This window comes from Solanum pennellii, chromosome 12 (genome assembly GCF_001406875.1).
Source record: "Solanum pennellii chromosome 12, SPENNV200".
Taxonomy (NCBI): domain Eukaryota; kingdom Viridiplantae; phylum Streptophyta; class Magnoliopsida; order Solanales; family Solanaceae; genus Solanum; species Solanum pennellii.
In genome coordinates this window covers 58,957,872-58,969,671 of record NC_028648.1, presented here as the reverse complement: position 1 = coordinate 58,969,671, position 11,800 = coordinate 58,957,872, and the positions used below count along the sequence as shown (strand labels likewise).

Here is an 11,800-nt window from a genome sequence, read left to right as displayed (position 1 = left end):
CGCCAGCCCCCTACCACCACCACCACCCACTCCCCAAAAAAATTAATTTTAAGTTTGTTTTTTAAAAAATATTTTTAACTTTTAACTTTCATTTTTTCCATCCCTACAATCGACCCCCAAATTTTAAGTTTATTTTTAAAACATATTTCAACATTAAATTTTTATTTTTTCAACTCTACCTTCCCCCCTCCCCCTCTCCGCCCTCCCCAACCCTAACCCCAAAAAATTTTTTTTTTTTACTTTTATGATACAATAAAACTAAATGAACCATTTACAACATCTTTCATATAAAATCCGTTGCTGAATTCTTAAATAGAGTACTACTACGCATAAAAATATGGATAAATTAGTATTTTATCCAACTCATTTGTTACCCAATTCATTTTTATCCATATCAAATATGGACGGATTAAACTATTATCCATTTTATGTTGATCCATTTTCAACCCTTTCAAATTTAACCTAAACCCGCCCATTAACAACTCAAAAAATCTTCAAAAGAAAATTCAAAAAAGTGCAAAAAGCAAAAGTATGAGAAGAGAATTTCTTCAAGTTAAAATGAACAATTTGGAACCAACATGCCATGGAGCTCCTTTTTTCTATGTTAGGTACAATTTTTGTACTAAAGTGGCAAGTTGTAAATAGCTGTGTTTACAAGATTGTTAAGCTAATTATAATGGTTAAAAGCTTCTCCATCGATCGATAGAGTTCATTAACATTAAAAAAGTTTTTGCCTAAATTAACAAAAACCAAATTAGTACGTATTATATTAGTCAAAATAAGTACGTTGTTTAACGTGAAAGTAAGAGACTCTATATATGCATTTTATTCTCCCCACGTTAATTCCTCATTAATAAAGTTGGGGCTCCAAATGCAAGGAAAACCTAGAATCGTGATTTGACCTGCCTCAATTTTCCCTAATAATATAAATTACTTTTATATTCTTCATCAACGTGTCTTGTGTCTGCTTTATATCGAAGGTATTTTTAATTTTTTTGTTAGGTGTGTTTTGCTTCATGTTGGGTGTTTTTTTTTCTTTCCAGATTTCAACGTCTATACTTTAAAGATGCTTTACAATTGTTTTTTCATTGATAGTTTGATCCCTCGTCAATAATTTTTTTTCTTGCAAAACTCAACATAAGCAAAATGTTGATAACGTCATTCAACATTTGACAAATAAAAAAATATACCGTTTTCTTAGAAATGAAGATCAAAAAAAAAATATGTCACACAAATTAAAACAAAAAAAATACATAAACTATGCATAATTTGTTTGGCAAGCACGGGTGACGGGACTTTGCATTTTCTTTATCCATCGTTTTTGCTCTCTTGATAAGTCAAACTCATAAAGTAAAATATACTTATCATCCTCACAACTCTCTCTAATCACGAGACTTTACGTATAATTTCTAAATAAAACAGGTTTTAATAGATATCGTAATAATTACTTTCGACTTGTAAATAATATTTTGGCATTTACTAATATCGAACTACCGGAAAATAAAGTACTTTCAATAAGAAAAAAAACTGTTAATAATTTAATATTAGTCCTATTGATAAGCATTAGTACACAAAAGAAAAAAAGGGATGATTAAATTTATTTGATATGAGTCTCAAAATAAAAGAATAAAAAAAATTTGCTTTTTATTTTTAAAATAAACGTTGGCGTGAGACCTTCACCAAACAACTACTTCTATCCAGCTATATGCTAGCCATGCAAGCAAAGACAAAGTTTGTATACTTGTGTTAAGATGCAATAATAACATTATTCGACTCTTAATTAGAGATTTCGAGTCATCATAAAAAAAATATTTTCTGTATTTTAAAAAGAATGACCTAATTTAACTTAGAACGGAGTTCTTTTAAAAAAAAAAAGACTTTTAGTCCTAAAATTTTAAATTAAAGTTATGTCAAATGTACCAAAATGCTATTTAATCTTGTGGTCTTAAATATGTTACGTGAAAAATTAAAGTTAAAGTGTTGTCAAAAAAGAAAAGGGTTCATTCTTTTTTAAACAAACTAAAAAGGAAATAGGGATATTCTTTTTGAAACTGATGGAGTAATTGTTATCGATAATTAAGTAATTAGTAATTACCATTAAATATATTTTAACGACAACGAATACTCTTTACATGTCCCTTAAGGCTTTAGCGACACTAGATCTAATGACACTTAACTAATGTCTATAAAAACTTTACTGCTTTTATTAATATATTTATTTATTACCGTTTAAAAGTTATTTTTATTTCAATAAATTCAAATTTATATATACATTATGTATATATGAACAAAATATGACACATAAAATAAAAAAAATGTAAAATATCTGAAAGTTCTAGAAATTATTTATATGAAAATATTAAAAGTTTAATTAAAAAGTTACAATATGCTATGCTATAGTAAATAAATCGTGAAGTACACTCTTTTAATATGGGGCCTCTGTAAAATTATGGGATTACTGTAGAAAGAGAATATAATAAAGAAAAAAAAGAGTAAAAGAAGCTTAGGTTCTTATGATTGATACGCCCACAATATAAACTTTATTGTAAAAAAAAAAAAAAGGACACATGTCATGGAAAACCTACCTTGTTAAGTAAACTTTTAATAAAACAAATAGTTGCTAGGGTTTTGGAGGTATCTTTGCAACATATATTCTAGAAGTTGAGAAAAGACAAATGTATCCAAACAAAAATAATTGCAATAACGTTAGTAATATTAATTTGTTATTTTTTAAAAGTAAATTTGTTTGTTTGCTTATTTTTTGTTGATTATAATATCTTAAAGATCAAATCTAAGATAATATCCTCCCCCACAAAGTAGACAAACCTAGATAGCTGTGATTTATTTGATTGTCTTCTTCTTTATTCAATATTTTTGATGTCTAATTTATTTAAAACTCATATTGAAAAGTAAAGAAAAATACTTTTTATCAATATGTAATTTCATTTTTATAAATTAAATTCAAAATATATGATTAAAAATGAACAACATATAATTAAGAGTGAACTGATATATACAACTGCACACCATAGAGCAGAAGATCATCATGCTAAAGACATGTGCTAGATAATTTAATTCGGAGCATATTATGATATCATCTATTATTTGAAAATTAAGTTAGTAAACATTATAGCAAAAATAATATTTAGTAGTAATAAATATACATTTAATAAATAATGATAAAAACTATATCAATATTATTTAATTATTATTGTATTTAATATTATAATAAACACTAAAAACATTAGAAAAAAAATTATCTTTAAATAAATATATTTAACGATAATTAAACTATTATCGTCGAAAATCATTTTTCCAAAACGAAAGGGGAATACTGTTGATTATTGATTGGGAAGCAGTAAAAATAGAAAGAGGCGTTTAATAATTGGGACATACGTGACCAAATTAAAATTGATTTCTATGAATAAAAAAAATAAAAATTAATCACACAATTAATTTGGGAAGTGACAGTGACCTAAAGTTGTATAGTGCACAAATCACCAACACCACTAATAATTGAGTCAATAAAATATTCGATTTTTATTTCAAAATATCACCTTTTCTTTAACTGCTCACTTTAACATTGTAACGTTAAAAAGGTCCACTATATATACCCCTTCATATACTTTTGCCTTACCAATTCAATTAACAACACACAAAAAACTACAAATCTCAATTTTACATATAGAGAAATGGATCAAAATTTAGTAGTGGTAGGAAAGAAGTTTTGGAAAATAGTTCGAGTGGCATTATGCATGTTAAGAAAAGGTATATCAAAGCAGAAAATAATGCTCGATATCAAATTAATGATGAAGCGTAGCAAGATTAGTAGTTACAAAGCCGTGGTACAAAATCTCATGTTCCACTTCCACCACCACAACCAAAACCAAAATCGTCACCGCACCGACCAAGTCGAGAGTGGTAATTTACCATTTTGCCCTCCACATGAGGATGAGTATTATGAGTTTAGTTGCACTAGCAGCCCAAATTTGGACATGAAAAAACACACTACTAGTCATGAAGAAGATGTTGTGGTGATGAATGCGGCGGTAATGAAAGCCGCATTGGAGATGATTAAGGGTGAAACAAAGTCACCAGATAATTATTTTCGTGGGTTCGGGAGACAGTTGAGGGTTAGTGATTCGCCTTTTTCGGTGGAAGAAATGGATAGTCATGTAGATGAGAAAGCTGATGAGTTCATATCAAAGTTCTATAGAAATTTGAGACGACAATCTTCATTTTCTTCTACTTTCTAATTGTAACTATACAATATATGCATGTTTTTCTTCATTTGCAAAAGCAATTTTATTTGACTTTTTGCTTTTTTGCTGGGTAGCTAATTAATATAAACAAAGAAATATAGAAAAATTATGAAGATTGGAATAATTTGTGGATAGTGTGTGCTTATTTTCTCCATGTATTTGTGTTTTTAACAAAAGTTGTTTAACTTGTGTAAAATACAAATAATCCAAATAAAGAATGAACTTTTCACCCGTAAATAAGTGTTCCTTCATTTCAATTTGTTTGTGTTAGTTACTATTTAAACCGTCAAGAATATTTTTTTGATCACGTATATTTTTTAAAGATACTTCCCAATATTAATTACCATTGTGATTGATTATACTTTTTTTTATATAATTTCTAAATATGTTAATTTTATTTATAGAGGAGTTAAAACTCTGTATTAATTCACATCACACATTAATTAATTTGACTCTCTTACTCCAAACCAAGCACATAGTACTCGTCAAAATTTCTTGTTCTATTTGTATAGGAAGGCAGAGCTCACTTAATAATCTAAATATGACTTATTCCATCCAATTTATCGCATAAATTTTGATTAATATTCTAAAATGTATATTTTCATTGAATTAATATGACGATCTACAATTATAGTGTTTTTTTGGTTAGAACAACTAAATAAGTAGAGATAGTAAGAGTTTATTAGCAATAAAAATCAACAATGTCAACCAAATTATTAGACGATAGATTTCACCAAATTAAGTTACATCAAAAAGTCAAATTTGGTGTAATAAGGCATTAGAATTAAATTGGTCAACATACGCCTTAAGAAGCTACCGTCCTAAATAAAGAACTCATTTGATACGATAAGAATTATAATTTCGAGATAACATTTGAAATTAACTTTATCATTAACAATTGCATTTGATAGAAAGAAGGAAGTTGGAAAAAAAAAGTTATGTCAATATTGTTCAAAAGCTTCTCGAGTTCATTAATGTTTCAAATTTCAAATTGCTACAAATAATTAACAATTTGCTTTTGTGCGGGGTATTGTACGTAGCCAACGTTATAAAAATAGAAATATTATAAAGATTATTTAGAGTTGTAAATATTAATATTATATATGGCATCATGCAAAAGTTTACAGTTACAAATTATGATGTCGATAAATTAGATAGAGAAAGAAAAAACATTCTAACAACATATTAATAATATATATGGTTAAACGACTTACGTATTATAAAACTAATATTGAAAAAAGTCTAAACATGTTGGGAGAAAATCTTCCCATAAACAAAACTCTCTAATCGACTATATCATGAATTTTATTATGTTCTTTGGAATGAAAAGAAGGTTAGAGATCTTCAATTTATAGAATTTCAAATATAATAATCAAATATGAAAGAGAATCATAAAAATATTTATAATTTTTGGACTTTTTTTAAAAAGAAAATTAAAACTCAAATACCGATATATGGTCGTTCACTACTAAAATAAAAGCTAGGAATTCTATTCAGCAATGAATTATCAAAATAAATTGTTACCTACCAGCAATTTAGCAATAAAGTTATAAGATATATTTCAATTTTTTGAACTTCTATTTTCATCTAAACATAAGTGCCCTGTCGCTATTTATGCAATGTGACCTTTTACATTTTTACAACATATAGACATGATTATTATCGATAAGGGAAAATTGTATATAATAGCAAACTAATAATTTAAAATAAATGGAGTAGCTAGGATTTGATTTAATTGTGGTTCATAGTAAACGTTTGCGAAAAATTGTCAGACGCCTCTCTCAAATATTTTGCTCGCCACTCTCCTCCAATCTCTCGCTCGCTTCTCACTTTTTATACAAACACAAGTGTATAAAAATTGTTTCTAATTGTATAAAGCAGAGAAAATTGTATAAATACATATATTTTTGTTTCCATCTCTCCCCTCTTCCAGATCTCGCTCGCCACTCTCCCAAATCTCGCTCGCCACCCTCGCCTTTGTCACTTATACAAATAGAAGAGAAATGTATAAATTGCGATTCTGTTTGTATAAAGCGTGAGAAAATTGTATATACACATGCAAGTACATATATTTTCGTCCTATACACTTATAATAATACAATTCGTTTTATACACTTCGTTTTTATACAGTTTTCTGCCCAATTGTCTTTCTCTTTCCTGTTTTATATACTTCGTTTTATACTATTTGCTTCAACTGTATATGTATAGCGAATTATACAGTTTCTATGTTTGCTATGGAGCGCAATTATGCAAACTTTGCTATAACATACAAATATAAATTTTTTATTTGCTATATGTGAAAGTTGCCCTTATCAATAAAGTAATAATGGATTGGCTGAAATTAAATATTCTATAATTTTGACACAAGAGAAATTATGAAATTACGTCACAAGGAAGAAATTTCGAAAATTATTAATGTAATAAAAGTTTTGAGTTTAATTCACGTCCAAAAAACTAGTTTAAAATAAAATAAAATTGTTTAAATTTTATAGAAAGATTACTTATCTCAATAACTATCAATTCTAAACTTTTTCATTCTTTCAACTTAAAGCTAAAGGACAATTGCAAATGCAAAGCACGTTGAATTAGGTAACTCAATCAATTAAGTCAATATTTCAAATATTTTTAACATTTTCAATCAATACGGCCAAACCAATAGCTACCCTATTTAGTTTGACCAATAATTAACTTTGAAAAGTTTCTAGAGATTACTTCCATGAGCTTCAAAAAGTGCAAACAAAAAGCAAGACAAAGTAAAATTCTTCAAGTTACTATAAACAATATTGAACACATACCATGGACCAACTTTTTGTTATGTTATATTTCTTGTATCATTGTTTAGTTGTTGTTAACACCTTGCGGCTCACTAGTACATGGAGACGAAGATTTCTTTGTAAATGAACGGATTTCTTTTTGTATTTTTTTCTTTTGATCTTTATGAAAATCTTCCTATATAGGTGTGAACTAGAGCTTGAGCATATTTTAATCTCAAAGTAATTTTGACCGACATTGGCTTGAGGAATATGGGTTGAAATCGTCTTATCTATTTGACAAACTAATCCAAATGTAATTGGATTTATTCAAGTCATATAATTTCAACGTAAATATTTATTCAACTTTATTAACCAAAAATGTAACTTGATGAACATATCATGAACTTAAGATTTGATCCAAAATTCAATTATATAATTTATCAAATAACATTTTAATGCATTCGTTAAAAACTAAACAAAATCTTTAAAAAGTATTTTCAAAGATTCAAAAAAGTACAAAAGCATGAGAAGATAAACTTTTGCAAGTTAACATGAACAATTTGGGACTCCTTTTTCTATATTAGGTGTGTTTTTGTTCAAAAGTAGGAAGAATGATAGAGTTCATTAACATTTAAAAATATAATTTTGCAAATAAATTAACCACAACCAAATTAAGGATGTTATTATATCACCCAAAAATAAGTATTTTTTATGTCCTAATTTATACGATTCACTTTTTTAGTTAGTTCCATAAAAATGACATATTTCTATACTTGATGACAATCTAACTTTAAAATGTCTGTTTCACCATTAATGAAATAATTTACATCCATATAAATATTTATGCATAATTTTAGATTACAAATTTTAAATATTTTTTATTTTCTTAAACACTGTAACAATTTAAATCTACCAGATATAATTTGAGACGATAAAATTACATATTTAACGTGAAAGCAAGAGACACTATACACATTTTGTACTCCCCACGTTAATTCCTAACTAATAAAGTTGAGCCTCCAAATGCAGTGGAAGGAACCCTACCATCGTGATTTGACTTGCCTCATTTTCCCCAATTATAGAAACTACAAATTATTAAAAATAATAGTGTTGGATTGCTTCTTTTTTTTTATATATATATAAAAAATATTAAGAGAAGAAAAAATAAAAAGCAAAAGAAGAAAAGAAAATATATCAAACAATTTGAAACTCCTAAAATGTATATGAAAAGAAAAAAATGTGTAGGAATTCGAACTTGCAACCTCACCTAAGAATTGAAACACCTAATCAACTAAGCCACACTGACTTTTGTATCAATAGAAACATTGTATTTTATATATCTTTATGTTTTTCTGTATTTTAATTTTATATATATATATATATATCAAAATTTTTTGACGAAATCGTGTCTCCTGACACCCCTTGGGCCTTCCTATATCCGCACCTGACTATAGAATATAATTTTTTGATTCACTTATTATCAGATCAGCTTACTAGAAAAAATGCACAATGGACAAATTCTTATTGAAAAACTGGAGAACTTCTAAGTATTCTATATAAAAGTATCATTTCATTCGTTTTCATTTGTTTGATTTACTTTTCTTTTCTCCTTTTACAAAATAATGGCTCTCTCAATTTTTTTAGTAATTCTTTTTATTTCAACTTTTCACATAATATTTATTTAATTAAATATTATAGTAAAAAGAATAATTGAATCCATTTTGAGTCTCAAAATTGAAAAAAATTATAATAAACCTTGGGGTGAGACCTTCCACCAACAATTAATTAGTTCTAGGTAACTAGGCACTAGCCATGCAAGCAAAGACAAGGTTTGTATACTTGGTTACATATCTTTTGGTACTCAAATTTTTTCAGGACCATATTAATAATAGAAAAAAATATAACTAATAATATAATTAGATCCTTATTAAAGTAAAAAAAAAATTATCTATGCACTCTTTTGAAAAATAATTTTTAAACGTTAGAAAGTAGTCTCATACTTGTTACATTTCGTATTCAATTAATTTAATTAATTGTGAACTCTCTTTGGTTGGATATGGGATAACTGTAGGAAGAGAATATAATAAAGAAAAAAAGAAAAAGAAACTTAGGTTCTCATGATTGGTACACCCACATTATAAACTTTATTGTAAAAAAAAAAAAGAAAAAAAAAAAGGAAAACCTACCTGTTAAGTAAACTTTTCAAACAAACAAATAGCTGCTAGGGTTTTGGAGGTATCCTTTCAACTCATATTTTAGAAATGACGTAATACATAAATATGCCTTTTAACTTAGCTTCAAATTATATTTATGTCCTTTAACTTTGGACGTGCATAAATAGATACTTAAACTTGTATATAGTTAAATAAATAGACACAGATGTTTTATATGTCATTCTACATGTCATTTTTTGTCCTACGTGATGTCCTACGTGTATTATGTCATGTAGGACTCATGTATTTATTTATTTAAAAGTTGGATAGTTAAAGTGTTTGTTTGTACATTATGAAAGTTGGAGGTCAAAATTACAATTTAAAGCTAAGTTTAGAGTCCAATAAATATATTATGCCTCTAAAAATTGAGAAAAGACTAATGTATCCAAACAAAAAAATTGCAATAACGTAGTAATATTAATTTGTTATTTTAAAATTTTATTTGTTTGTTTGCTTCCTATTTGTTGATTATCATATCTTATAAGATCAAATCTAGATAATACCCTCCCCACTAAGTAGACAAACCTAAATATCATTATTATTGAGCTAAGTGACTTAATTAAGAACAATTATCTTTTCAAGGAGCAATCTTCAAAGTTTGAGACTAACCGATCTTCTTATTTGGTGGTAGTATTTATTTTGATGTTCGATTAACCAAAATTCACGTCGACAAGTGAAAAAAATAGTTTTCTATCAAAATTCGAAATATATCATTAAGAGTGAACAAGTACTTAACACGCATTATCAGATTAGCCGTATCATCAGTACAAAAGACATATCCTAAATAAATTAATTAATTCCGAGCATATTCGGGTAGTATCAATTATCAATAATTTGAAAATTTAGTTAGTAATGAAATTTTTCGAAATCTCATATGGTTTGAGGTATTAATTAAAGAAGAAAATTGTTGAATGGGGAGCAGAAAAAAAGAAAGAGGTGTTTAATTGGGACATACGTGACCAAATTAATATTGATTTCCTTGAGGAAAAAATAATTAATCACACAATTAATTTGGGAGTGATAGTGACCTAAAGTTGTATAGTGTTAAAATCACCAACACCACTAATAATTGAGTCAATTAAATATTCGATTTTTTATTCCAAAATATCAAAATGGACCCTTTACTTAACTCCTCACTTTAACACATTAACGTTAAAATGGTCCACTATATATACCCCTTCATATACTTTTTGTCTTACCAATTCAATTAGCAACAACAATACACACACACAAAAAAAAATGGATCAAAATTTGGTAGTGGTAGGAAAGAAGTTTTGGAAAATTGTTCGAGTGACGTTATGCATGTTAAGAAAAAGTATATCAAAACAGAAAATAATGCTCGATATCAAATTAATGATGAAGCGTAGCAAGATTAGTAGTTACAAAGTCATGATCCAAAATATCATGTTCCACCTTCACCACCACAACCAAAACCGCCGCACCGACCACGTCAAGAGTGGTAATTTACCATTTTGCCCTCCACATGAGGATGAGTATTATGAGTTTAGTTGCACTAGCAGCCCAAAGTTGGACATGAAAAAACACACTACTATTCATGAAGAAGATGTTGTGATGATGAATGCGGAGGTAATGAAAGCCGCATTGGAGATGATTAAGGGTGAAACAACGTCACCTGATAATTATTTTCGTGGATTCGGAAGACAATTGAGGGTTACTGATTCGCCTTTTTCGGTGGAAGAAATGGATAATCATGTAGATGAGAAAGCTGATGAGTTCATATCAAAGTTCTATAGAAATTTGAGACGACAATCTTCATTTTCTTCTACTTTATAATGTTGCAAAAAATATATTTACAAAATATGCATGTTTTCTTGATTTGTTAAATCAATCCTATTATGGTTTTTTTTTTGTTTTGTTGGAGATGTACATGAATATTAGTACTCTATGTACGTTCTCAAAGATCACTATTAAAATAAAAGCAGAATTTGACAATGAATAAATTTTATAGCTAGACAACAAAAGAATATGTACGTATTTGTCTTGTCTTTGACTTTATTCAATGTCTACAAAATAGAGTGGTGTTTGTTTAAACAAAAAATATGTACCTATTTTTCTAAACTTTTTTTTCACCCAAACGTTAGTACCCTATCGCTATTTATAATTTTTCTTTTTCAAGTACAATACAGTTTGATATTCTCCAACATCGCGTTGAGAATGCACTGAAATGTGATACTGGGTGTGAATTGCAAAATCCCGTGAATCATCGAGTCTTTAAACATGAGTCACTTTCAAAACTATTAGGCTGAGGGCACGTCTGCCTGAACGTCACTGATAGAAAAAAGAAAAAAAGAAAGATATTCTCCAACAAATTGAAAAAAAAAGTCAGTATATTATATATACAGTATGTCCTTTTACATTTCAATTTATTGGTGGCAATAAATTTTGTAAATATTGCAACAAATTAAAAGCATTTGCCTGCAATTGTTTAAATGTTATTATGTTCAAATGTTATTAGATTTAATATCACATTAATCTTCAATAACATTTATATAAAGTGTTGGTAAATTAAACCTATATTTATTGTCATTGAAGTCATTAGAAATATATGGAT

At 27.6% G+C, this 11,800-nt stretch overlaps 2 protein-coding genes across 2 annotated transcripts; both read left to right on the top strand.

Annotated features, from left to right (window-relative positions):
- Positions 1-3,621: 3,621 nt before the first annotated feature.
- Positions 3,622-4,394, top strand: LOC114075131. The gene has a single exon (XM_027913415.1). The coding sequence runs from the start codon at positions 3,693-3,695 to the stop codon at positions 4,254-4,256; it is 564 nt and encodes a 187-aa protein (XP_027769216.1). The 5' UTR covers positions 3,622-3,692; the 3' UTR covers positions 4,257-4,394.
- A 6,046-nt stretch (positions 4,395-10,440) lies between these two features.
- LOC107005839 lies at positions 10,441-11,181 on the top strand. Its single transcript, XM_027913750.1, has one exon. The coding sequence runs from the start codon at positions 10,468-10,470 to the stop codon at positions 11,020-11,022; it is 555 nt and encodes a 184-aa protein (XP_027769551.1). The 5' UTR covers positions 10,441-10,467; the 3' UTR covers positions 11,023-11,181.
- Positions 11,182-11,800: the final 619 nt, after the last annotated feature.